This window comes from Chrysemys picta, chromosome 6 (genome assembly GCF_011386835.1).
Source record: "Chrysemys picta bellii isolate R12L10 chromosome 6, ASM1138683v2, whole genome shotgun sequence".
NCBI lineage: Eukaryota > Metazoa > Chordata > Testudines > Emydidae > Chrysemys > Chrysemys picta.
The window spans coordinates 41,159,113-41,185,449 of record NC_088796.1 but is presented as its reverse complement, the minus strand read 5'-3'; the positions used below and the strand labels follow the sequence as shown (position 1 = coordinate 41,185,449).

The 26,337-nt window shown below is 41.3% G+C and overlaps 1 protein-coding gene across 2 annotated transcripts in view; it reads left to right on the top strand.

Moving 5' to 3' along the window:
- Window positions 1–26,337, top strand: part of CENPK (centromere protein K) — a 50,577-nt gene that overhangs the window by 6,400 nt on the left and 17,840 nt on the right. Inside the window, exons 3-5 of one of the 2 annotated variants that reach the window (XM_005300988.5) lie at window positions 2,446–2,583; window positions 7,571–7,627; window positions 22,140–22,212. In XM_005300988.5, the coding sequence (XP_005301045.2) occupies window positions 2,446–2,583; window positions 7,571–7,627; window positions 22,140–22,212 (268 nt within the window). The remainder of the gene's footprint in view (window positions 1–2,445; window positions 2,584–7,570; window positions 7,628–22,139; window positions 22,213–26,337) is intronic. The other variant, XM_024107370.3, reaches the window with a different exon arrangement.

The window sequence follows — 26,337 nt, the reverse complement described above, 5'->3', positions numbered from 1 at the left end:
CTGCACTTCTGTGTGCCGCAATGATGCCAGAAGAGTTAAATACTGGAGTGGCACGGGAAAGCGTCCTACCATGGTGAATGAAATAAGGCAGCCCTTCCCAGAGTAATCCCAAAGGATTGCAGAGTAATTCCATGAAAGCTTCCTAGAGATCTCTGTGGAGGATTCCAGGGCCATCCCCGTGCACATAAACAGTCTTTTTCGGAGAGCACCCTCTGCATAGTTGGAGTGGCCACCGATAACCACTATCCCAATTTTTTTATTCAGATTCAGCATTAAAAATAATATCATGTAACCCCCAGAGTTTGATTGAAAATGTGTACTCACCAGAGGTGTATTCCACAGCATCATGCTCCACTGACAATTGGTCCTGTGAGGGGATGGGTTCCAGAGTTTAGAAAAAGTTCTTGGCTGTCAGGGAGAATGGATCCTCCGCTTGCCTGCCATGCATTCTCCCCTTTCCTCTTCAACAATGTCCTCGTTGTCGCCTGGGGCTCCTGGGAGGTATCCACAGAGCATTTTGGAGTAGTGCTGGAGTCACTGCCAAGAATCGCATGCAGCTCCTCATAGAAGCAGCATGTCTGAGGCTCAGAACCAGAGCGACTGTTTGCCTCCCTTGTCTTCTGGTACGCTTGCCGAAGCTCCTTTATTTTCACGCGGCACTGCTGTGTGTTCCTGGTGTAGCCATTCTTTCCCATGCCCCGCACAATTTTGGCATAGATGTTAGCATTTCTTCTGCTGGATCGGAGCTCTGCCTGCACACTCTTCTCCCCACACAGCAATAATATCCACCACCTTCTGTGTGCTCCACACTGGAGTGCGTTTGCAGCCGTGAACATCCATGATCAGCTGTGCTGACGAGCTCTCTACGCCGATTAAACAGGAAATGAAAATTCAAAAGTTGCTGGGGCTTTAACAGGGGGATGGCTGTTTCCTGTGTACCTGGCAGAAGTGCAGTGGAGTTGAAAGTATTCTCCAGAGCGGTCACAGTGGAGCACCTCCTGGAGGCCAATTCATTCGAATTACATGGCACAGTGTCTACGCTATCCCCATGTTGACATGTGGATGTCGATTTAAGCACTACGCCTCTCACAGAGGTGGAGTACAGAAGTTGACTTTACAAGCGCTTTAGGTTGGTGGAAGGAACTCGGTAGTGTAGACACATACATTATTAACTCGACCTAATGTGGCATATGTCAATTGAACTTTGTAGGGTAGACTAGGCCTCAGTCTAGTTCCATCCTTCCCCTCAACTCTGTTAGGCTGAAACAGTTCTGGCTTCATGTATTGCTGAACCAGACTAGCATAGTTCTCATCTTCTTGATTATTAGGGCATACATAACTATTACATTACTTTCTAGTATGGTGATTGTGTACTTTTGTAGTAATTATTGGCCCTGAAGATTATGTGGTGGCTATACTAAATGTTAACAAATGGTGAAATATGTAGATTTTATGGGAATCCAGAGTTCAAGTCACCCTGTGTTCTGTAATACTATGGCACTTGAAGGTAACTTGTGGTTATTTCAGTTCTGAGGAAGAAAAAAATACCTTTTTGTAGGTGTTCACCTGTTGTTACCATCTCATTGTTTCATTAATAAAGTCTCCCAACAGAGGACAAAGGAAAACATGAGGACAGATGACGTCAAGCACTTTGAAAAATGGGAATTTTGTGTTAGAATACAATATATAGCTATATTATGTAGCTGAGGCCTGGCCTGACGTGAGTGAGTAACACATGGAGGGAGGCCTTATTTCTTGGAGGATAGAATTAGGGAGATAAGCAGATCATTAAACTGAAAACAGAATGTTTGTGCTAAATAAGATACGTTAAAAGGTCATGCTAAAAAGAGAATATCTGAGCCAGCTAAGAGGGAGAACACACATTGTTAGGAAATGGTTCCCTGGACAAGATAAGTTTGGAATGTAGAGATGAGGTCGAGTGTGGACAATGCATGGTTAAAGCATGCTGCACACGTGATGCAGTGTATAGTAAATGCAATGTAATGTCTAAATGGGTATAAAAGAAGAGATTTTCTGCGTAACTTGGGAAGTGTGGTATGCTCTTGAGTCTAATCAGCTCAGTGTAGCTTTGCAATATGCCAGATAAAGATACCTGTAGTTGAACTGAGTTTTTTGGGTCCCAGAGAACTAGATGAAGTCTTCTTCCAGAACTGACAAAGTGTCCTGAATAAGCCAAGTGGAAAAGGTCTCTGAGGGAACCTCAACATATTGGTGCTTTGTTTGTTTTAAAATTTTACTTCACTAATAGAGCTAATTGCTGTTAATTAATGTTTGTACGCTACCCAGGATTTCTATTAAGTGTTAATAACGGAAGGGTTAAGAAAAATCATACTTCTTTCCCTGTTTTGCTGTGGATATGATTCTCTATCCTTTCCTAATTATTTCAGTTCCATACAATGACAATTATTTTCTGCTTGTTCATAGTCTGAGAAATTGGCAAAACATATGTCATCATACCAACATGATCTGGCTCCAACAATCACCAGTAATACAGTGTATTCTATAGATGCCAAAGAAGAACTCTTGGATGAATGTGAGGAGATATGGAGGCAGATGGAAGAGGTATGTATATCATTAGTAATAGACTAAGTTTATTGTATGTCATCTTCAAAACAATGTATTCTCTCAGAGAAGACTGGGAGAAAATAATACAAAATACAGGCCAAAAGTGAAAGTGTAAATGGCACTGAGGGATCCATTATAATGTGACTTTTTGTTTGCAGTATTGATATTATGTCTATTTTAGATTAACAGAATCTAATGTAGTGTAAGTTTAAAAACAAATAAAAATATTAACTATTATTATTTGTTTTGAATTAGTGCTTAGTGGACACAGCTGAGATTGGGACTCCATTGTGCTAGACCAGTGGTCCCCAACCTTTTTTGTCTGGCGGGCGCCAGACGACGAACCATGGAGGATCGTAGTGGCGGACGAGCATCCACTGAAATGCCGCTGAGAAGCGGCAACGTCAATAGGCGTTGTCGCCGAGAAGCAGCGTCATCCAGGAGTGTCGCCGCCGAAATGCCGCCAGCGGCGACACCTATTGACGTTGCCGCTTCTCGGCGGCATTTCGGCGGATGCTCGTCCACTGGCCAGTACGCGGGTGCACTTAGATGCCCTGGCGGGCGCCATGGTGCCCACAGGCACCATGTTGGGGACCCCTGTGCTAGACTCTGTGCTAGACATTGTACAAATACTGAGTAGATGAGAGATAGACAGAGGGAGGCAGAGGTTTACAGAGCAGTGATGTTAATTGCCAAAGGTCAATGGTCAGTGGCAACACTAGGAATAGAATTCAGGTTTCCTGACTTCCAAGCCAATGCCTTAACCATTAAACTGTGCTGCCTATCCACATTTTTATTGTTACTTTAAAAAAAAAAAAAAAAAAAAAGCAGAATCCTTTGTCTGATTTTTTTTTTTTAATGGTTTTGAGGAATCACTATACATTTTGAAAGATGCTAATACACCCATTCTAATTCAATTGGATGTGAAAGGAACAGTTATGTTCTAAATTATGGTACTTTGATTCTGAATGGTTTAGCAGGATTTTATGTAGTATTCATATATGATAGTATATTATTTTGAGTACTGTGTACTGGTAATAAGATAAATAAAACGATAACCCAGCTAATGCACATGAATAATCTGTGCTGTCAATTTTACTTCAAGAACTACTTGCAATATTTTCTTCAGTGATTTTCGCTCCGTTATTGACGTTTTTGAAATAGGAAGCACCTCTTTAAAAAGTCAAAATAAAAAATGGTTTAAATACTTGTGACCTACAATAAAATATGTTAAATGTATGTAAATATTGGGGGCTGTACATAAAGAAATAATGTCTAATCATAAGTGTATTCTAGGACTTCCTTTTTTCTGTAGGATTCTTTACTATATGTACATAATTTGGCATAGTGCATCACTTGGGATTAAACAAGCTGCAGGGAATAATGTCTCTTGCTTTATCAAGTACTCTTCCTAACTATCAACAGAAATATCATTCCAATTTTTTATCTAGGATGATGTGATCTCTCTTGCCATCAATTTTTCAGAAACTGAGGAGAATCCAAAAATTTTATCAGTTTAGATTACACCTCACCAAAGATGTTCAGTGTAATGATTTCCCAACCTCTTTAGAACAATAAAGGAAATGCTTGCACACAGTTTTTGATGGCAGTTGATAGCTGCAGCTACCACTTTCTTTCTCCTTTTTGTCAACATAACATCACCAATGCATGTTGTATGCTGTATCAGATAATTCTAGAGAGCTAATGATTAGCATATTACCTGCTCAGATTGTGTGGTTTATCATCTAACATTCCATTTATTTTATAATCATTTTCACCGTTTATTGCATAGCAAAATATAATATGTTTTATTATTTATTTCCAAAACATTAAGGATGAAGTTTTGAAACCACTGCTTGAGTCATGTAGTGTTTGGGAGAAAATATGCAGTTCTCAGGGGAAACTGACATACAACTTAATAGTGAAGATGCTGTAGGCCCATTACTAACTTCTTGGAATATTATGCACCTGTTTATCCCATAGTGGGGTCCACCTAAGAAGACAATAGGAAAATGTTCACATAATGTGATAAACTTTGTCTAAGGGCCCATGCATGAGCCAAGGTCGGTCATTCCCCCTCAACTATAGAAACCAAAATGACTAAATGAGAGTATGAGACCCTAAAAAGAGCTCTGCCTGGCTTGAAAGCTTGTCTCTTTCACCAATAAAAGTTGGTCCAATAAAAGATATTATCTCACCCACCTTGTCTCTCTAAATGAGGGTATTGTCAATCACCAAGGCAAAAATCTCTCATAATTTGCAGGTGTATAAACCTCTTTCTCCCTTCCAACCTAGCTTAAAAAAATCTCCAAGTTACCAGACAAGAGTCATACGCTGCTTTCCTATGCAGTATTTCAATCCCAAACTAACGTAAACATTGTGTTTCTTGTAAATCAGATATACCATGAACAGCTTTTTCACCCCAGATTAGAATCTGCACATTTGTTTGCATTGTGAGTTACATCTGTGTCCTCCAAATTTAGGAGATAAGAATTTTGTTCGTTTTCATTGTAAATAATTGTTGAATTCTAACAGTAATAGAAATTGTGTGTCACAAATAAGAAGAAATATTAAAAAATATAAACCAGGGTATAACTGTGGTATATTAAAAGAAAATGCTTAGAAGGGGGATCCCAATTGATAATAGGGGCAAATAGTGCAATACAACCCGTGAAATGAATCTAATTTTCAAAGCCTCTCATAAGAAAGGGATTAAAGAAATGTGTTTGTACACCATCACCATCTACTGGATACCAAGGGAAGCAGCAGAGAAACTAAGTTGAAATCTGAGCGCTCATTTGGCACATGTCCAATAGGAATCAGAAGATGGGCCTCCGACCAGCCCTGAAATTATGATATATAAAACTGAAGTTACCATGTGCTCAAGAGAGTTGACTGAACCCAACACAAGCAGCTGCAGAATCCTAAATGCATCTGACACCTGAACCAGCTAGGTGGAAAGGACTCTTCCTGCATCACAGGGTTAAGAGGATAAAAAGAAGTGCTGAGATTTAATTTCAAAGATTGTATTTACCCTTATGGTCTTTAATATAAATGCCTGTAGGTTATCTTGCTGAGCCTTCACTCTCTAGCGAGAGCTCAAGTAACCATATTTTAGATTTTAATTCCTTTATAAGTCCATGCAAATTGATCTAAAACGGGTTCTCAAACTGGGGGTTGTGATCTACATGGGGGGTTGGGAGCTGTCAGCCTCCATCCCAAACCCCGCCTCACCTCCAGCATTTATAATAGTGTTAAATATTTAAAAAGTATTTTTAATTTATAAGGGGGGGTTTCACTCAGAGGCTTGCTGCGTGAAAGGGGGTCACCAATACAAAAGTTTGAGAACCACTGGCCTAAAAGATATTGAAAAGAATTTTTAAGCAATTGCTTTTAATATTCGAAATTTATCCCGTGTGGACCAATCCTGTCAAAATGTGGTAACCATATTCTTAAGAGGTCTTAAAGACAAGTGCATTCTTGGAAGTATGATAAATGTGTGAGGAACTGAGAATTTGACTGTAAGTAAATGGAATAAGAATCTTGGTAATTTGCATTGCCTATATTTTACTGTTGATTGTATGTTAGTGTGGTACAGGGTCAATTAATAAATGGTTGGTTGGTTAAAAATAAGTAAGTGCGCTGATTTGAGAAATACTGTTCAAGTTAAAAGTTGACCTGAAAAAATCCAGTGTTAAAACTAGTAAGCTAGCTCTCTCTGTACTCAATAAAAGGAGTTATCCTACTGGATTATCTTGTATATTGGCAAACTGAGTTTGTTAGATTTCAGCTTTAAAGTCAAGTATCAGAGGGGTTGCCGTGTTAGTCTGGATCTGTAAAAAGCAACAGAGAGTCCTGTGGTACCTTTAAGACTAACAGATGTATTGGAGCATAAGCTTTCGTAGGTGAATGCCCACGAAAGCTTATGCTCCAATACATCTGTTAGTCTTAAAGGTGCCACAGGACTCTGTTGCTTTTTACACTTTAAAGCTGTAACTGGCACCCTGGCAAATTCATAAATTAACCCCCTTCTATGCTTATGTCTGCACCTTGGAAAATTGGGTCATTTGTGTTCAAATCAGTTTTTCCCAATTTATGAGGCATGCTGCCCTGGTGGGGGTGCAGAAGACTACAGGGGATGTGGACAGAAGTTTTCAGTTGCTTTCCAGTCTTAGCTTTCATGAAAAATAAAGTCTTTAGCTGTTATGCTAGTCAATAAAACTTTGAAATGTGACTCCAGTGTAATTGAGGCAGCAATGTCTGTCCAAGTTTCCAAAGAACCAGAAACAATAGCTCTACAAGAATTGTCTCATTCGTTTCAGTGGGTGCTAACTCAGATGCCAGTGATGATATTTTGTATGCCAACATCATTAACAATTTCATGACTTATCAAAGCAAGTGAGAAAGGATAGGATGTATCATAGCATAAAGATTTAAGATATGGATAGAGCTTGAACAACCCACAGTGTGATTGAAGCAGGACATGATTTGAATGCTGAACTCCTTCAGGAAAACAAAGTCTGGGAAGTGCTAGTTTAAAGTGTGAGCCATCGCTGATTCACTAACTTCCCTCTCAATTCCTTTCCCAATCAGACTTGTCCCCACCTTTCTTTCTTAGTTTCCCCTTCAGTCCTGTCCCTGAGCCTCCCTTTCCCACCTGATCCCCATATATTCAGAACTCTGTCTTCCTCCTGCTCTCAGACTATTGTCTCTCTTTCCAGGTGGCCAACCGTCTTTTTCCAGTGCCTCCACTTCCACTTCTTCAGTTAGTGAAGGCCCAGCCCTATCCCTTTTGTTGTGATCTGCTGTTGAAACGTTCTGTCATTGTCCTCTCAGGCATGGCCTCCAGCAACGTGATGGGAGCCACGTTAATACTTCTAACTATAAAACAACAACATTATTTTGGAGGAATTTTAAATCATTATTTGGCTGGCCTAAGAAGGGAAGGAATGATAAGTAATCACTGTTTTTTCTTTCTACTAAGTGTCAGAGCAAGCTAACACTGCTAGGAATAGAAACACTTCCAGAATCAGATGCTCAGGTAAGTCCATCTTTTCTGTACTCAGTGCATAGTTGCCGACTCCATGGGTGCTCCGGGGCTGGAACACCCACAGGGAAAAATTGGTGGGTGCTCTGCTCCCACCGGCAGCTCCCCGCCCCAGCTCACCTCTGCCTCCTCCCCTGAGCGTGCCACTTCTCCCCCTAGCTCAAGTGCTTGCCGCCGCGAAACAGCTGTTTCACAGCGGCAGCGCTGGGGGGGGGAAGGGGGAACGTGGCACGCTCAGGGAAGAGGCGGGGCCGGGGCGGGGATTTGGGAAAGGAGTCCAATAGGGGCAGGGAGGGGGCAGAGTCGGGGCAGGGACCTTGGGGAAGGGGTTGAAATGGGGGCAGGGCCGGGGCAAGGCCAGGGGTGGGGGGGGCGCAAGCTCCCACCAGCGCCGGGAAAAGTTGGCACCTATGACTCTGAACAATTTTTAGTTTTCTATCAGACAAATACCAATTATCTTGCTTTTTTAGGAAATAGGCTAACATTCTTCACTTACCCTATACAAAGTTGTCGACTTTATCCTTATTGACTCTGTTAATAATGTGTGAACATTTTACTCTCCGAGTATGCTCCTATCCAGCAATTGCAGGAAAGTTGCATTTAAATTTACCAAATTGATTATGGGCAAAGCTAGCCAACCAAATTGACTATTTAATGTTGTCCCTAGTGAAATATGGGGATAGGCAGGTCTTTCTAACAGCCATTTGGGCGTGTTGGTTGCTAGGGAATGGGAGAAGACTTTAATGGACCTGTTTATTGGGGAAGGTGTGTCTTGTGCTGAGTTTTTTGTGTGTGTGGGATCTGAGAGATTATGTATAGAAGTATTTTACTATCTGCTCTGTTTACTTGGGAAGTACTGTTTACTTGGGAACTCCGCTGCTCTCTGTTCATGACTGTTTTAAGGAAGCAGAAATAGTTGAGTAATGCTGCCACAAACTAGGAAACTGGATATCAAAGGAGCAAGTTTGAGCATGTGGGAATGGACTTCTTGGTCCTTGTAGTGTTTGGGAGGGTAGGATAAGCAGCAAGTGGACCATTCATAAGGCGGATGTTGAGTCCTAATCTGTTGTATGTTTTTATAAACTTTATATATGCACCCAGAGCTCTGGAAGGGAGTTGTTTTATAAATGTAAAATGCCAGGGGAGCTAATCCTGGGCCAAGTGGAGAACAAGTATTTGACAAAATAACACTTCTATTTAACCATTCTCCATGTGTAAGTTACTTAAGGATGCAATAACATAAAGTGGATGTATAAAATACAGTCAGACTGTTCAATTTGTTAATCAAAATTGAATATGCTACAAAAATTATTTTTGAACAAATAGAATCGGTATCTCTTGAATAAAGCCCATATTGTTAATTAAAATCTGTTTTTACCTTCTTATATCAATCTCTTAATAAAAATAAAATAGTTTAACACACAGTTCATATATTTATATAAAATAGAGTCAGGAAATGTAACTGATGAGACAAATGTGTAAAATATGTTTGTCCCACCGTAGAACTCTGGGGGAAAAATCTCTCCAGTACAAATAAAAATTAATTATGGGGATAAAAACAAAACTGTGGTCTTGAGTTTCAGTCCCTGGAAAAATCATGGAGCTGGTCCTCAAGGAATCAATTCTGAAGCATTTAGAGGAGAGGAAAGTGATCAGGAACAGTCAGCATTGATTCACCAAGGGCAAGTCATGCCTGACTAACCTAATTGCCTTCTATGAGGAGATAACTGGCTCTGTGGATGAGGGGAAAGCAGTGGATGTGTTATTCCTTGACTTTAGCAAAGCTTTTGATATGGTCTCCCACAGTATTCTTGCCAGCAAGTTAAAGAAGTATGGGCTGGATGAATGGACTATAAGGTGGATAGAAAGCTGGCTGGATCGTCGGGCTCAACGGGTAGTGATCAACGGCTCCATGTCTAGTTGGCAGCCAGTTTCAAGCGGAGTGCCCCTTGGATCGGTCCTGGGGCCGATTTTGTTCAATATCTTCATTAATGATCTGGAGGATGTCGTGGACTGCATTCTCAGCAAGTTTGCAGATGACACTAAACTGGGAGGAGTGGTAGATACGCTGGAGGGTAGGGATAGGATACAGAGGGACCTAGACAAATTAGAGGATTGGGCCAAAAGAAACCTGATGAGGTTCAACAAGGACAAGTGCAGAGTCCTGCACTTAAGACGGAAGAATCCCATGCACTGCTGCAGACTAGGGACAGTTCTGCAGAAAAGGACCTAGAGGTTACAGTGGATGAGAAGCTGGATATGAGTCAACAGTGTGCCCTTGTTGCCAAGAAGGCTAACAACATTTTGGGCTGTATAAGTAGGGGCATTGCCAACAGATCGAGAGATGTGATCATTCCCCTCTATTCGACATTGGTGAGGCCTCATCTGGAGTACTGTGTTCAGTTTTGGGCCCCACACTACAAGAAGGATGTGGAAAAATTGGAAAGAGTCCAGCGGAGGGCAACAAAAATGATTAGGTGGCTGGAGCATATGACTTACGAGGAGAGGCTGAGGGAACTGGATTTTTTAGTCTGCAGAAGAGAAGAATGAGGTGGGATTTGATAGCTGCTTTCAACTACCTGAAAGGGGGTTCCAAAGAGGATGGATCAGATTCTAGACTGTTCTCAGTGGTAGCAGATGACAGAACAAGGAGTAATGGTCTCAAGTTGCAGTGGGGGAGGTTTAGGTTGGATATTAGGAAAAACTTCTTCACTAGGAGGTGGTGAAGCACTGGAATGGGTTACTAGGGAGGTGGTAGAATCTCCTTCCTTAGAGGTTTTTAAGGTTTTTTGACAAAGCCCTGGCTGGGATGATTTTGTTGGGAATTGGTCCTGCTTTGAGCAGGGGGTTGGACTAGATGACCTCCTGAGGTCCCTTCCAACCCTGATATTCTATGATTCTAAGTGTGAAGAAGCTTCTACAATATCCATGCTATTATTTTTTATTTTTGGCATCAGCTCAAGAAAACAGTTTCTTCTTTCAATGTAGAGATGTGCTTGGTATTTGAGCTTGCAGGGTGAGACAATGAGCAAATGGACGCTACAAGGATAGCGCTTCTTGAAACTCTGTAGATGTAGTGGTCTTGATGGTTGCACATTTCTTTTTCCTTTTCATCCCCTCCAAGCATAGGGGTTAGTCCTGCTAACACCTTTGCTTTATCTCCTATCCACATGTGACAGATGAGAAGGAAGACTGTGCAAGTGTGTTGGTCTGCTTTCGTCGGTTAATGGAACCAGAAAGGTTCCAGAGACCTCTGAGAGAGAATTTGTTCCCCCAACAGACCTTTTTTTTTGTAGGCCTTTATAATATTCTTTTCCCCTCTACCGTTGATGAGGAGGCCCCCAGATGCCCTTGTTCTCACTCTGGTTCACAGATGATACGCAACAAATGAGGCAAGAGGAAAGATGGTTAGAGTGCTGGTGGCAGAATTCTTGTACAGAGGCCGCTTGATTGTAGCATCAACTACAGTATTTTTAAACTCCTATACAGAAGTTAAAGAAAAAATTGTTTTCCTCTGCTATAGTATCTACAAAATCTCAGCCAGTTTGTTCTATGTTATAGATGATCTAGTTAATCTGGACTCAGCTGGTCTGAGCCACTCTGTTGTGAGGAAATTTCTTCTTATTTTGAGACAAAAGTTGATCATATTAGAAGTGTGCTATATGCTACTGTGGTGGCAGACCATAAGAATGACCATACTGGGTCAGACCAATGGTTCATCTAGCCCAGTATCCGATCTTCCAGCAGTGGCGAATGCCAGGGGCTTTAGAGAGAATGAACAGAACAGGCAATCATTGAGTGATCCATCCCCTGTCATTCACTTCCAGCTTCTGGCAGTAAGAGGCTAGGGACACTCAGAGCATGGGTTTGCATCCCTGACCATCTTGGCTAATAGCCATCGATGAACCTGTACTCTGTGAACTTATCGAGTTCTTTTTTGAACCCCATTATAGTTTTGGCCTTCAAAACATCCCCTGACAATGAGTTCCACAGGTTGACTGTGTTTTGTTAGAGGTACTTGTGAAGAAGTACTTCCTTTTGTTTGTTTTAAACCTGTTGCCTATTGATTTCATTTGGTGACCCCTCGTTCTGGTGTCCTATAAAGAAGTAAATAACACTTCCTTATTCACTCTATAGACCTCAATCATATCCCTTTTTAGTTGTCTCTTTTCCAATCTGAAAACTCCCAGTCTTTCAAATCTCATACAGAACTGTTCCATACTCATAATTAAGGCTATGTTTTAGTCACGGGTATTTTTAATAATAGTCATGGACAGGTCATGGGCAGTAAACAAAAATTCACAGCCCGTGATCTATCCATTACTTGTACTATATATCCCTGACTAAATCTTGGGGGTGGCCCAGAGGGCACCGTGGGGTCTGCGGGGACGGCCTGGAGGGCGCCGCGGGTGCTTGGGGTCGGGGAGGGCAGGGCTGGCAGGTTCCCTACCCGGTTCCCCATGGGGCCGCATCACTTGGAAGTAACAGAGGAGGAGAAGGACCTCGGAGTATTGGTTGATCACAGGATGACTATGAGTCGCCAATGTGATATGGCTGTAAAAAAGCTAATGCGGTCTTGGGATGCATCAGGCGAGGTATTTCCAATAGAGATAAGGAGGTGTTAGTACCGTTCTACAAGGCACTGGTGAGACCTCATCTGGAATACTGTGTGCAGTTCTGGTCTCCCATGTTTAAGAAGGATGAATTCAAACTGGAACAGGCACAGAGAAGGGCTATTAGGATGATCCGAGGAATGGAAAACCTGTCTTATGAAAGGAGACTCAAAGAGCTTGGCTTGTTTAGCCTAACCAAAAGAAGGCTGAGGGGAGATATGATTGCTTTCTATAAATATATCAGAGGAATAAATATCAGGGAGGGAGAGGAATTATTTAAGCTCAGTACCAATGTGGATACAAGAACAAATGGATATAAACTGACCATCAGGAAGTTTAGACTTGAAATTAGACTAAGGTTTCTAATCATCAGAGGAGTGAAGTTCTGGAATAGTCTTCCAAGGGGAGCAGTGGAGGCAAAAGATATCTGGCTTCAAGACTAAGCTTGATAAGTTTATGGAGGGGATGGTATGATGGGATAGCCTAATTTTGGCAATTAATTGATCTTTGACTATTAGTGGTAAATATTATTATGGCCTGTGATGGGACACTAGATAGGGTGGGATCTGAGTTACTACAGAGAATTCTTTTCTGGGTGTCTGGTTGGTGAGTCTTGCCCACGTGCTCAGGGTTTAGCTGATCGCCATATTTGGGGTCGGGAAGGAATTTTCCTCCAGGGCAGATTGGCAGAGGCCCTGGGGGTTTTTCGCCTTCCTCTGCAGCGTGGGGCACAGGTCACTTGTTGGAAGATTCTCTGCACCTTGAAGTCTTTAAACCACAAGTTGAAGACTTCAGTAGCTCAGACATAGGTCAGGGGTTTGTTACAGTAGTGAGTGGGTGAGATTCTGTGGCCTGCGGTGTGCAGGAGGTCAGACTAGAAGATTATAATGGTCCCTTCTGACTTAGTCTATGAGTCTATGGCGCTCCCTGGAAGCGGCGACATGTCCCTCCCTCTCTCAGCTCCTCACTCTGTGCACTGCACCCGCCACAAGCACTGGTTCCATAGCTCCCATTGGCTGGGAACCGCGGCCAGTGGAAGCTGCGGGGGCGGTGCCTGCAGGCACAGGCTGCACGCCGAGCTAGGAGCTGAGGTAGGGTGGGACGTGTTGCTGCTTCCAGGGAGCCCCACAAGGTAAGTGCCGCCCAGAGCCCTCGCCTCCTCCTGAGCCCCAAACTCCCAGCCCTGAGCTCCCTCGCACACTCCGTCCCCTGCTGCTGCTGGGGGTGGTGGCCTGAGACTGCCCCAGGCGGCCCCAGGGCCAACCACACCAGCCACTGCAGAAGTCACGGAGGTCCTGGAAATTCACGGAATCCGTGACTTCTGTGACCTACGTGACAAACTTGCAGCCTTACCCATAATCATTGTTTTGCCCTTCTCTGTACCTTCTCCTATTCTAATATATCTTTTTTTGAGGTGGGGTGTCCAGAACTGCACGTAGTATTCACTATGTGGGTGTACCATGGATTTATATAGTGGCATTATGATATTTTCTGTTTTATTATCTATCCCTTTCCTAATGGTTCTTAACATTGTTAGCTTTTTTGACTGCCACTGCACACTGAGTGGATGTTTTCAGTGAGCTAGCTGCAATGACTCCAAGATCTTTCTCAAGTGGTAATAGCTAAATTAGACCCATAATTTTGTATGTATAAGTGGAATTATGTCTTCCAATGTGCATTATTTTGCATTTATCAACATTGAATTCCACCTGACATTTTGTTGCCCAGTCACCTAGTTTTGTGAGATCCCTTTGTAACTCTTTGCAGTCTGCTTTAGACTTAACTATCTCGAATAATTTTGTATTGTCTGCAAATTTTGCCACCTCACAGTTTACTCTCTTTTCCAGATCATTTATGAATATGTTGAACAGTACTGGTCCCAGGACAGATCCTTGGGGGACGCCACTATTTATCTCTCTCACTTCTAAAAACTGACTATTAATTCCTACCCTTTGTTTCCTTTGAACCAGTTACTGATCCATGAGAAGATCTTCCCTTTTATCCCATTCTGCTTACTTTGCTGAAGAGCCTTTGGTGAGGGATCTTGTCAAAAGCTTTCTGAAAGTCCAAGTACACTATATCTGCTGGATCAGCTTTGTCCATATGTTTGTTGACCCTCTCAAAGAATTCTGATAGATTGGTGAGGCATGATTTCCCTTTACAAAAGCTATGTTCAGTCTTCCCCAACAAATTGTGTTTGTGTCTGATAATTCTGTTTTGTACTTTAGTTTCAACCATATTCCCTTGTATTGAAGTTAGGCTTATCAGCCTGTGATTGCCAGGATCGTTTTTGGAAATCTTTTAAAAAATTGATGTCACATTGACTGCTCTTCAGGCATCTGGTACAGAAGCTTATTTAAATGATAGGTTACATACCACAGTTATGCTCCAATTCTTCTGTTAGTCTTAAAGGTGCCACAGGACCCTCTGTTGCTTTTTACAGATTCAGACTAACACGGCTACCCCTCTGATACTTGATACCACAGTTAGTAGTTCTGCAATTTTATATTTGAAAGACCAAAATCTTGGGGAGACAGAAGGCCTAATCTTTGCTAGAATTTCAGCTAGTGGGGTGTTCACTGAGGTACCGGAAGTGTTGAGAGAAGGTAGACTGCCTTTTGGTTTAGATAGCTTTAGTATAGCCTCGGCTCAAGAAGCCATAGGTTGATATTAATCTGGCCAATTATTGCCAGTATCCCATCTTCCCTTAGAGTAAGTATATGGATATGGTTATAGTGAGAGAACTCTCACAGTATCTAGATGCCTTTGATCTCTGACTCTTGTCAGTCTGTGTGTAAATCTGGCTTTGGCATAGAGAATGCATTGACTGGATTGGTTGATGGATGGAAATCAGGTATCCAGGCTGGTATTTTTAGATCTGTCATTTGATGCCATTGATCATGAATTGATGTTGATGGGGTACCTTCCAGCGGCCTTATTCTTTTCTCTAAGAGAAATCACAGTGGGTAGTTGTGGGTGATTGCTACTCTTCCTAAAGGGCTCTTGTGTGATGGATGCCTCAGTATGCTATCCTGGCACCCTTCCTGTTTCAACGTGTATATAGAATTTAAGAGGATTAGTACGCAAGCTCAGGGTATTATGTTCTCAGTACAGTAATGACACCCAACAGTATGTGTCTATCTCATCCAACTTGGCGATGATGTGGTTTAGTATCTCAGCCAACAAGCAGTTGAGATTGGAGCATAGATCAGAGTGAGCTGATTGAAACTCTACCCATATAAGACTGATGTGATGATGGTGGAGGTAATGGAACTAGAGAGTGCTTCCATCATTGGCCATCAGAGTTTGCAACTTTGTGGGGTGATGTTAGCCTCTCAGCTGCTTTAGATGATCATATTAGAGCAGTAACCTGTCTACTTTTTATTATCTACAGCTGGCAAAATGGTTGTGACCTTTTCTTTCAGATGCTGACCTTGCCACTGTTGTCAATGCCTTTGTCACTTCAAGATTAGATTACTGTAATGTGCTCTATTTGGGACTTCACTTTATTAAGCAGGGCACATAACAGTGCTCTGGGATCTACCTGGCTTCCTTTTGCTCATGATCTGTAAAGACTTCAGTGGCCTGGAACCTGCCTGCCTGAGAGATTGCCTCTTCCCCTACAACACATGTGTCAAACTCAAGGCCCGCGGGCCACATCCGGCCCGCCATACAATTATATCCGGCCCGCGAAATCGTTTTATATATCTGTTTTTAATGGCCCTGTGATATGACGCCCCAATAACACACACTACAAATCCCATGATGCAGTGCAATTGCCGCCAACGGCAAGCCGCGGTTCAAGTTCGCGGTCTGTTGATGTATACAACGCTAATATCAAATCAAAGCTAGACCCCAACAATGGCCAAGAGAAAAATTGATTCTGAAAACCGAGGCTTTCAAAGCCGGTGGGAGAATGAGTATATGTTTACTGAAATTGCAGGTAAACCAGTGTGTCTCCTTTGCGGGAGTAATATCGCTGTAATGAAGGAGTATAACCTAAGACGGCACTACGAGACGAAACATGAGAACAAATTCAAAAACCTGAGCGCAGGACAGAAGCTACAAAAGGTAGAGGAGTTGAAGAAGAATTTGACATCCCAGCAGACGTTTTTCACCAAAGCAAAATCACAAAGTGAAGCTGCTGTGAAAGCAAGTTTCATTGTGGCCGAAGAGATCGCCAAATCAGGACGGCCGTTTACCGAGGGGGAATTCGTAAAGAATTGTATGATGAAAGTGTGCGACGTCCTTTGTCCAGATAAAACGCGAGCGTTTGCAAATGTAAGCCTCAGCAGAAACACTGTTGCTAATCGGGTTTGTGAGATGGCGACTGATTTGAAAACACAGTTGATTGAAAGAGCAAAAGATTTTGTTGCATACTCCCTTGCCGTGGATGAAACTACTGACGCGACTGACACTGCACAGCTGGCGATATTTATCCGTGGTGTGGATTCCAATTTGTGCGTAACAGAGGAAATACTGGACATTAAATCGATGCACGGGACAACGAAAGGAGAAGACATCTTTGGAAATGTATTTCAAAGTGTAACCGACATGAAACTGCCGTGGGAAAAACTCGTTGGACTTACAACAGATGGCGCACCTGCTATGTGTGGTGAAAAAAATGGACTGGTGGGAAGGATGCGCTCAAAGATGCGGGAGGAGAACTGTGCCGGTGAGTTGACAGTGTATCACAGCATCATACACCAGGAATCGCTGAGTGCTAAAGTCCTAAAAATGGATCATGTGATGAACACTGTAACACAAACCGTCAACTTTATCAGAGCCCACGGTTTAAATCACCGCCAATTCCAGTCTTTTCTGCGGGAAATAGATAGCGAGTTTGGCGATATGCCATATCATACGGAGGTCCGGTGGCTAAGTCGGGGAAAAGTTCTCAAAAGACACTTTGAGCTGCGAGAGGAAATCTGCCAGTTCATGGACAGTAAGGGGAAAGACTGCACAGTTCTGCGGGATGAAAAGTGGAAATGTGAGTTGGCGTTCCTGGCTGACATAACGTTGCATCTTAGCGCTTTAAACCTTCAACTCCAGGGACGGGAGCACATAATAACCGATATGCATGATGCAGTGAAGGCATTTCAAGTGAAGCTGCGCTTATGGGAGACACAAATGCACCAATGCAACTTGTCTCACTTTCCCTGTTGCCAAGTAATACGGAACCAAGAAAGTGCCACAGTTTTCCCAAATGCCACCTTTGCTGAAAAACTCAGCGCGCTGCGCACTGAGTTCGCACGGCGCTTCAGTGACTTTGAGGCACAGAAAAGTAACTTCGAGCTGCTTCGCAACCCATTTGCAGTCGATGTGGAAACCGCACCTGTAGAAATGCAGATGGAGCTGATAGAACGGCAATGTAACGGGACACTGAAGGCAAAGTACGACACTGCGGGGCCAGCACAGTTCACTCGCTTCATTCCTGAAGCGATGCCGCAGCTCCGCCAACATGCGGCTCGAATCCTGTCCATGTTTGGCAGCACATATCTGTGCGAGCAGCTGTTCTCTGTGATGAAAATTAACAAAACGTCACACAGGAGTCGCCTCACTGATGAACACCTGCAATCGATCCTGAGAATCTTCACAACACAGAACCTAACCCCAAACATAAACGAACTTGTTGCAAAGAAAAGACTCCAAGTATCAGGCTCTGACTAAATAGGACAAGAAAATGGAATGTTATGATTTGTTATGATTATACTTTTGCTTTAAATTCAATTTTTTATTTATATTTTCAGATTTTTTAATATTCCAGCATGTACAGATTTTGAATGTATTGTATTGACAGGATATTTTTTTATGAAGAGCAAAATATTTTAAGTTGAAATGTATTTATTTTGGAATGATATCCTGTATTTTGGTTCATATTAATGGTTAAAAAACATAAATATTTAGTCTGTTAAATAAATGGTTATACTGTTCGGCCCGCGAGTTTTGAGTTTTGGCCCCCTGTGCAATTGAGTTTGACACCCCTGCCCTACAACGTACTGCCCCAACTGCAGTCACTGGAGGCACTCAAATTATAACCCTCTACTTATAAAAGAAAGGGTGTTGCCAGCAGGGCATTCTCTATGTATGAAGGCCCTGGGACTTTGGAACATGCTCCCCATCCAAAATAGATTTGATGACCACATGGGCACTCTGAAAAAGCCAATTGCCTGATAGGGCTTAAGGAGAAGAATAAGGGTGGGTGTTCCTTAGTATGATTTGGGTAAGGGGCTTTTCTGGAATTTTTCTTTTTTAGTGTCTGTTGCTGAAGTAAATTATCTCTATGATTATTTTAAGGCTACTGGCTGGCAGAATTTATTTGTATACTAGTACTGTAAGTACTCAGATTTTTGTATGTGCATTCTTCATGTCAAATATAAATAAAGACCTGATAAGGGAATTGTCTGTTTTTGTGACCCGAGACAGTGCTACAGTATTGCAGAAGAATGGGCATCGTCTATCCTATAAAAGTAACTTTCTAGGCAGGATATTTGTATGGTGGCTATATTTTCTATGGTTTTTTTCCTTTGGTTAAAATTACTATAATGGGTTCTCTCAAGCAGTGAAAAGCTGACATTAATTTTTCAATTCCTGATATTTTTATTGTGAACTTGGCTGATGATTCATGGTGCATATTAATCTTGAATTTTTTAGCTGAGCGAAAGCCAAATTTGAGTCTGCCCTACCTTTTATGGAATGCATGATCATTACAGTAGCTTTTGTACTTAAATGTACACTTCATTTCTTACTAAATTACTTTTTTTTTTTAATTCAAAAGCCTGTACCTATTTTAGTGTATTTAAATGCTCTGGAAATAGAGGAAAGTATTACTGTTCCATCTCTCCTACAACTGGGAACGGCAAACATTTTGATAAATGGAAGCGAAGATTGTTTAGCTTCATTTTTCATATTATCTCCTGAAATGGTATTTTGTGTTTTCCAGCTGCAGTTTCTCAGTGTATCTCAACAGCAGCAGTACACTGGGGGCTGATTGCCCTTTCTTCAGCAGCTGAACACTACTATAATAAACCTCTGTTAAATCAGAGGAGTAGTCCTTTTTTACACAGATACAAATACACCTCTACCCCAATATAACACTGTCCTTGGGAGCCAAAAAAAATCTTACTGCGTTATAGGTGAAACCCGCGTTATATCGAACTTGCTTTGATCTGCTGGAGTGCGCAGCCTTGCCCCCCCATCCCCCCCCGAGCGCTGCTTTACCGCGTTATATCTGAATTCATGTTATATCGGGTCGCGTTATATCGTTGTAGAGGTGTATGTAGGCCCTTACACATAAAGTGAAGACTTAAAAGTTTGGATTTTGAATTGCTATAGATAAGAGGTAGTATACTTAAATGTTATAAAAGTTGTCATGGATGCTACTAATCTGTGTTCTGTGACCTGCACTGGCTGCCTGTTAGTTTCCGGATTGATTTTTAAGTTGTTGGTTTTGATTTAGAAAAGACTGGGACTTACCTGTCAAAGAATCCACCTCTCTCTCTCCATGACATTACTGCTACAGTTGTGATCAGCAGAGGCATGTGAGCTGAAGACTTTTCATCAGTGATCTGGAAGTAAATCTGAAATCGCTGCTGATAACATTTGCAGATGACATGATTGTTGGTAAATAATAATGATGAGGACAAGGGAGTCATACAGAACAATCTGGATCCCTTGGTAAGCTAAGCCCATTCAGACAAAATGCATTTTAATACAGCCAAATGCAAAGCTCGACAGCTAGGAACAAAGCCATACCTATTGAATGGGGTAGGAGACTGTATCCTGCAAAACAGTGACACTGAAAAGGATTTAGGGGTCAGAATGGACAAGCAGTTCAACATGAGCTCCTAGTGTGGTGGTGATGCAAAAAGAGCTAATCCAAGCCCTGGATGTATAAGCAGTGTTGTAGAAGTGGGGAGGTGATTTTACCTCTGTATATGGCCTTGGTGAAACTGGTATACGGTTCTGTTATCCAGATTTTAAAAGAAATGTTGACAAATTGGAGAGGGTGCAGAGAATAGCCACAAAAATTATTCAAGAGCTATGGAAGGTGCTTTACAGTGAGAGGTTTAAAGAGCTCAATCTGTTTAGTTTATCAAACAGAAGATCGAGAGGTGACTTAATTATAGTGTACAAGTACCATCACAGATAGAAAAATCAGGTGCTAGAACTACTTTAATCTAGTGGAGAATGGCTGGAAGCTGAAGCCAGACAAATTCAAATTTTAACAGTGAGAATGACAAACCATAGGAACCAACTACCAGGAAGTGGTGGATTCTCCATCTTCTGTTGTAATCAAATCAAGAGAGGATGTCTTTCCGGAAGATGTGCTTTAGCCAGCTACAAGTTATGCTTTAGTCAAACACAAGTTATTAGATTCCATACAGGGGTAACTGGGTAAAATCAATAGTCTGTGATACACAGGTCAGATTAGATCAGCGTTTCTCAAATGCAGCCACTGTGGCTGCATGCAGCCACCGGGGGCTTTTCTTGTGGCCACAGCATACTGGGCTGTGATTTGGGGGTGGGGGGGGGGGGAGGAGGAGGAGGAGAGGCAAAGCACCAGCTCTTCCTCTGGGGCTGCCCAGGGGTTGGTCCCTACCCCCTTCTGGAGCAACAAACACTGTAGGAGCAAGCAACCAGTGTGAGTTCCCCACCTTCCCAGGGACAGTGTGTCTCGGGCTTCAGGCTTCTGCCCTGGGGTGGTGGGTGGCAGGCTCTGTCCCCCAGCCACAGGGCTTTGGGCTCCATCCCTGGACTCACCCCCCCACCATCACCTTGACCCCTGGTGCTTCCTCCAGACCCCCATTGCCACTGGCCCCCCTGCCTCCTTATTCACCTCCTCATCCAGGGCTTAATTTGTCCTCCAGTATACCAGGGCTCAGTAAGTCTGCTGTTAAAAGTGATATTAACAAATATACAAATATCACTTTTCACAATAGCAGACTTACTAACTAGCAATCTATGTAGATAGATAGATTATTTATATATATATATATATATATATATATATATATATAAAAATATGCAAAGCACCTTATTTTTGTTTCTATTCTGTTTAGGTCCAGTAAAGAATAGAAACAACTGTACATTATTTTTGTTATTGAGTCTGCAAAAAAAAAAAAAACCTTCCATAAATAAATTACAATGATCTGGACGTGTATATGTGCATAGTTAATTTTAATTTTCCTAAAGTTCCTTAAGTATTTTAGGAAAAATTCTCAGAGCTACAACCAGCAAGAGTTGGTGGCCGCACTCTAAGGCCATCAAAAAATATGTTGTGAGAACCCCTGGATTAGATGATCTAATGGTCCCTTCTGACCTTAAACTCTATCAGTCATAGTAGGCAGTTGGCAGAGTGTTCTCCATTAGGATACTGGGCTTTACCTGTCCAGGTCGTAACAGCCCAAATTTGTCACTTTTCAGGGCATGCTGGAAGGTCTGCCTTTTCTTCCCAATTCATGAGGAAATGGAAGATAGCTACAGCTGGGTGTGGGACTCTGGGGATTGTGTGGGGGGTTGATTGATTTCAGTTATACTTATGTTGTCAATCTTATTTGAGTTGATCTGGTGGAATTGACAGGTCTCTCTTTTTTTTTTAGTGTATTTCTTAAATATTGTCCAGGGCACTGGATTGGGTGATTTTATTTTATTCTGTATAAATCTAAATAATTAACTTCTAAGTAGTTGTACGTTATCAAAAGAAATAGACTGTAAGCAATAGTGATTCTAAAAACTAGTAAAATGTGCTCCATTGTATCTTCCAGATTCTTCCTCGTGGAATACTAAATAATTTTTTACCATGTTCTGTCTCATCTTACTCAAATACTATTCAGCACATTTCAAGAATTAGTTTTTAAATACTCTTTTTTTTTTTCCTTCTTGTTTTACAGCTTTCATTGTTAATGGTGCGAGTGAAGGCTTTAACAGCAGAGTATAATCAATGGCAGAAACGAAGTCCTGAGAGTAAGGATTTTTATTAGTATTTTTATAGACTTCGTTTAAACTAAAGTTTATATGATTATCTTGGCTTTACAACACATCGTTCATCCAAGCATTTGAGTGTGCATATGTAGAATATTTATATTGCATGCATCATCACACCTAGGTACCTTGCAGAAATCAAAATGAACTACAGTACTGCCTACAATAGTGTCCTTCCACTTTTGTCTCTGTGCTTTCTTCCTTGTAGCACCAACATCTGAGTTAGCACCTGTTGAAATGACTGAGGCAGTTCACAACTTAGAACTACTGCTTCTCTCTCTTAAGGCTATGTCTACACTACCCTTATGTCAGCAAAATTTCTCTCTCTCCTGGGGTGTGAAAAAACACACCTCCTGAGCGACATAATTTTCACTGGAATAAGTGGCCGTTGCACAGCACAATGTCAGTGGGAGAGCTTTCTCCCGTCAGCATAAAGCAGCTACACGAGAAATCTTACAGTGGCGCAGCTGCATCAGTACAGCTCTGTCGTTGTAAGCTCTCTAGTGTAAACATAGCCTAACACTCCCTTTCATTAGAATGGGATTTGTCGGTGTTCAGCACTCCTAAAAATCAGGCCACCAAAGAGATGAATAATATTCCAGGAGGTTAACAAGAAGCCTCTATAGCAATTTCTGAAGGGCCTCCATCAAGAATTCTGGCCCTTAGTTATAGAAATTACAGGAGCATTCTGGCAGAAAACTCCTGTTCTGTTGAGGATTTTATAGGTAACCAATACCTTGAAATGCATCCAGTGTTGGATTCAGAAGCAGTGCAAAACATTTATTATATGTATGGTGTGTTCATGTTGGCCTGCTCCAGTCAAGAGGTGGACTGTCATAGTGTCTACTAGCTGAAATTTTCAAGGTAACTTTGAGGGTAACTCAATTACAGTGCATTACAATATCCTTTTTGGATTTAGAGTTCACAGACACCAGGTCAAACAAAGATAAGAAACAGTTTGGGCCATTACAGCATTCTGGGAATCCAAGAGCAGTTACCGATCCAGTAATTCCGTAACATTTGCAGATCCCCTGAGATAAAGGGTATGCATCCTTCCTGTGTTCTTAGCAGTCATTATCAGACAAAACATGCATAGCCCTATCAATTCTTCAAGATTTCCTCTTCTACCCACCAGCTTCAGCACCATTTGGTCTGAATTGAATTGTAGTTAACTTGAATTTACCCATGACCCTAATTTGGCCAGGCATTGGAAAAGCAAGATCCAACAGAATCTATTTGACAAGAAGACACAAAACTGAATATCCTCTGATAGTACTATAGCCCAAAATGTTGTCTTATTCTCCACAATGGAAGATTGGCTCTAGGTAGAACAGATGAATTCTTAATCAGCAAAGATCCTTTTTCCATACAAACTTATTTTAGAACTTGTCTACAGGAAGAAATTTAGCGGCATGATTATACTGGTATAGCTCTCCTCGTGCATGCTCCACGTGCACACGTGGAATAAGAGTCCTTTTTCTATCATAGAATATCAGGGTTGGAAGGGACCTCAGGAGGTCATCTAGTCCAACCCCCTGCTCAAAGCAGGACTAATCCCCAGACAGATTTTTGCCCCAGATCCCTAAATGGCCCTCTCAAGGATTAAACTCACAACCCTAGGTTTAGCAGGCCAATGCTCAAACCACTGAGCTATTCTAGTTTAGCTTATGTTGCTTCCAACGTGATTGGATCACAATGCAAACTGTGTATCGTGGCTTTCAACAGTTTATAACTCGGCAATATCTGAACAGATTGTAATAGCACCTCTCCTCCTCTGCTAAATTTCAGGTATGTATGGTGTACCTTGGAAATGTTAGTTCTTCAAAGGAAGAAGGAAAAAAAAATATAATGGGAAGTACTAGGCAACCTTAATTTAGGTGTTGTTACTGCTCCTTATGTAATATCAACTGAATAAATATTAAATAGAATGTTTTTTTTTAAACTTTCCACAAGACACCATAGCTTTGATTTTGTATTATTGTGCTGGGTCTGCGTCCTAGTCATGGACCAAGACCTCATTGTGCTAGGTACTGTACAAACACAGGACAAAAGTACAGTCTCTACCCCGAAGAGCTTACAGCTAAATAAATATAAGACAAAGCAACAGATGGATACAGAGAGATGAAGGAGTACAAGAAATCAATGAGACTACATTGGTGGTAGGCAGTGGTCACAGTATACCAGCAACCTAACCATCTCTTCCTAAACATATAAGGAGAAAAAAAGTAGTATATAGGGTGATAAAAATTTCCATAATGGGAAAGCATCAGTAGTTTGTGTGGTCTGAGAACCTGTCTCTAGCAGTGGTCAGTTCCAAATTCTTCAGACAAAGGATAGACCAAAATTAGATCAATTGTACCAAATTGTGCAATGCTATCCTATGCAATGCTATTCCCTATGGGGGAATATTTCTTCTTGGCCACTGCTGATGATCATCCTTGTAACATAAGGATTGCAAGCACTTTTAATTTTTATTCTAGCTAAGATAACTGCTGATGTTTTTGTTACTATAAATATTTAATCACTTTTAAAACCTTAAGCTATTTGTGTTACAAAAATAGATTCTTGTGGCATTAAATATTTTTAGCATTATATTTGAGTATTTGTTGGCCCATAATGTTCTAATTTATTTGCACCTGGTTAGATTTCTTATTACATATGTTAATTTTATAGTACAGAAATGTTGTGTATATAATGTATCAATAACCTCAAAAGACAAGGTGGGTGAAGTAATATTATTTCACCCACCTTGTCTCTTTAGTATCCTGGGAACAACACAGCTACAACTATATTCCATACAACATATAAATAACTTATCTTTTTGCAGTCTAGGCTTTCCCTTGTTACTTATAATTCTCTCTTTTGAGCCACTTCGTTGGAGAATGGGAGGTGGGGGTTAACTTTAAGAGATGTCATAAGATTATGGCCATTATATGAAAATAAAGAACTGCCATGCTTTCATTGTTCTGTGTCCATCTGGAATTTTCTCAGTGTACCTATTCCTCACTATGAGAGAGAAGATGCTTCGTTAATAGAAAATGCTGTCTGAATGATGCTAAATATGGGATAGGAATATTAGTCAAGTTGCCACAACTCAATATTAGAGCCTGAATGTCAGGCTGTCTTGTACCCTGCTGTATATTTTTAGCAATAACCAGTACAATTACTATAATTGAGAGTCTGTCAGCATTTCCATTATAAACCTTGCTTTTGGGGGTTATAACTTGGCAGTTACAAATTTCATTGGGCAAAATCTTGGCACACAGGCTTGAATCCACAATGCAAATTTTTATTTTTCCAAGACTCTTTAGTCTCTTGTTCTTTCTGGGTTTCTGATACTCTATATATAGCTCTAGAGATGCTTAATCAGCTGAATTATAACTTTTTAACAAGCAGTTGGCACTTAAAATAGATTTGAATTTTTCTCTTTTCAAAATAAGAATTAACCACATTTTAAAGTTTATAAAACATATGTGGTCTATGTATAGTACCTTTTTTGTGTGCATAGTATCAGTATTGTGCCAGACTCCTATCACTTGAATTGGCGTTTCCATACAAAGGCTTGCATAGTAATGATTCCTTGCATTGCTAACATCTGGTAGTATTTTGCATTGCAATCATGCTACACATTGGCATGCTATTCCATTTGTGACCTCCAGGCTTGATTTTTTTGTATATTTTGTATGTAGGAATAAAACCACACACCAGGAAAAGGCTCCAACTGGTAGAAGATGCATCAGCATATATGCCTAGTGACTAAAATTGCCTTTAGCACATCACCCCAGTGCTCCATGCTATGCACTGGCTCACCATTGAATACAGAACAATTCAAAGTCTCTATCCTAATATTCAGAGTCCTTCATGGGATTGGCCCTAGCTACTAAAGAGATTCCCTCTCCTTCTATAACCACGACCTCCACAAGTCATAGCGCAGGAGACAGAATTTACTGCATGTGGACTATTGAATTCTCTTCTGCAGGAGATTGTTACTTCTATTTTTAAATACTTGATGGGCACTCAGATATTACAATTAAAGGAGGCATATAAGTACTTGTGTAGAAATGCTTAAAGTTGAAGGAAGTGGTAGGAAACAAGTGATTTTGAATG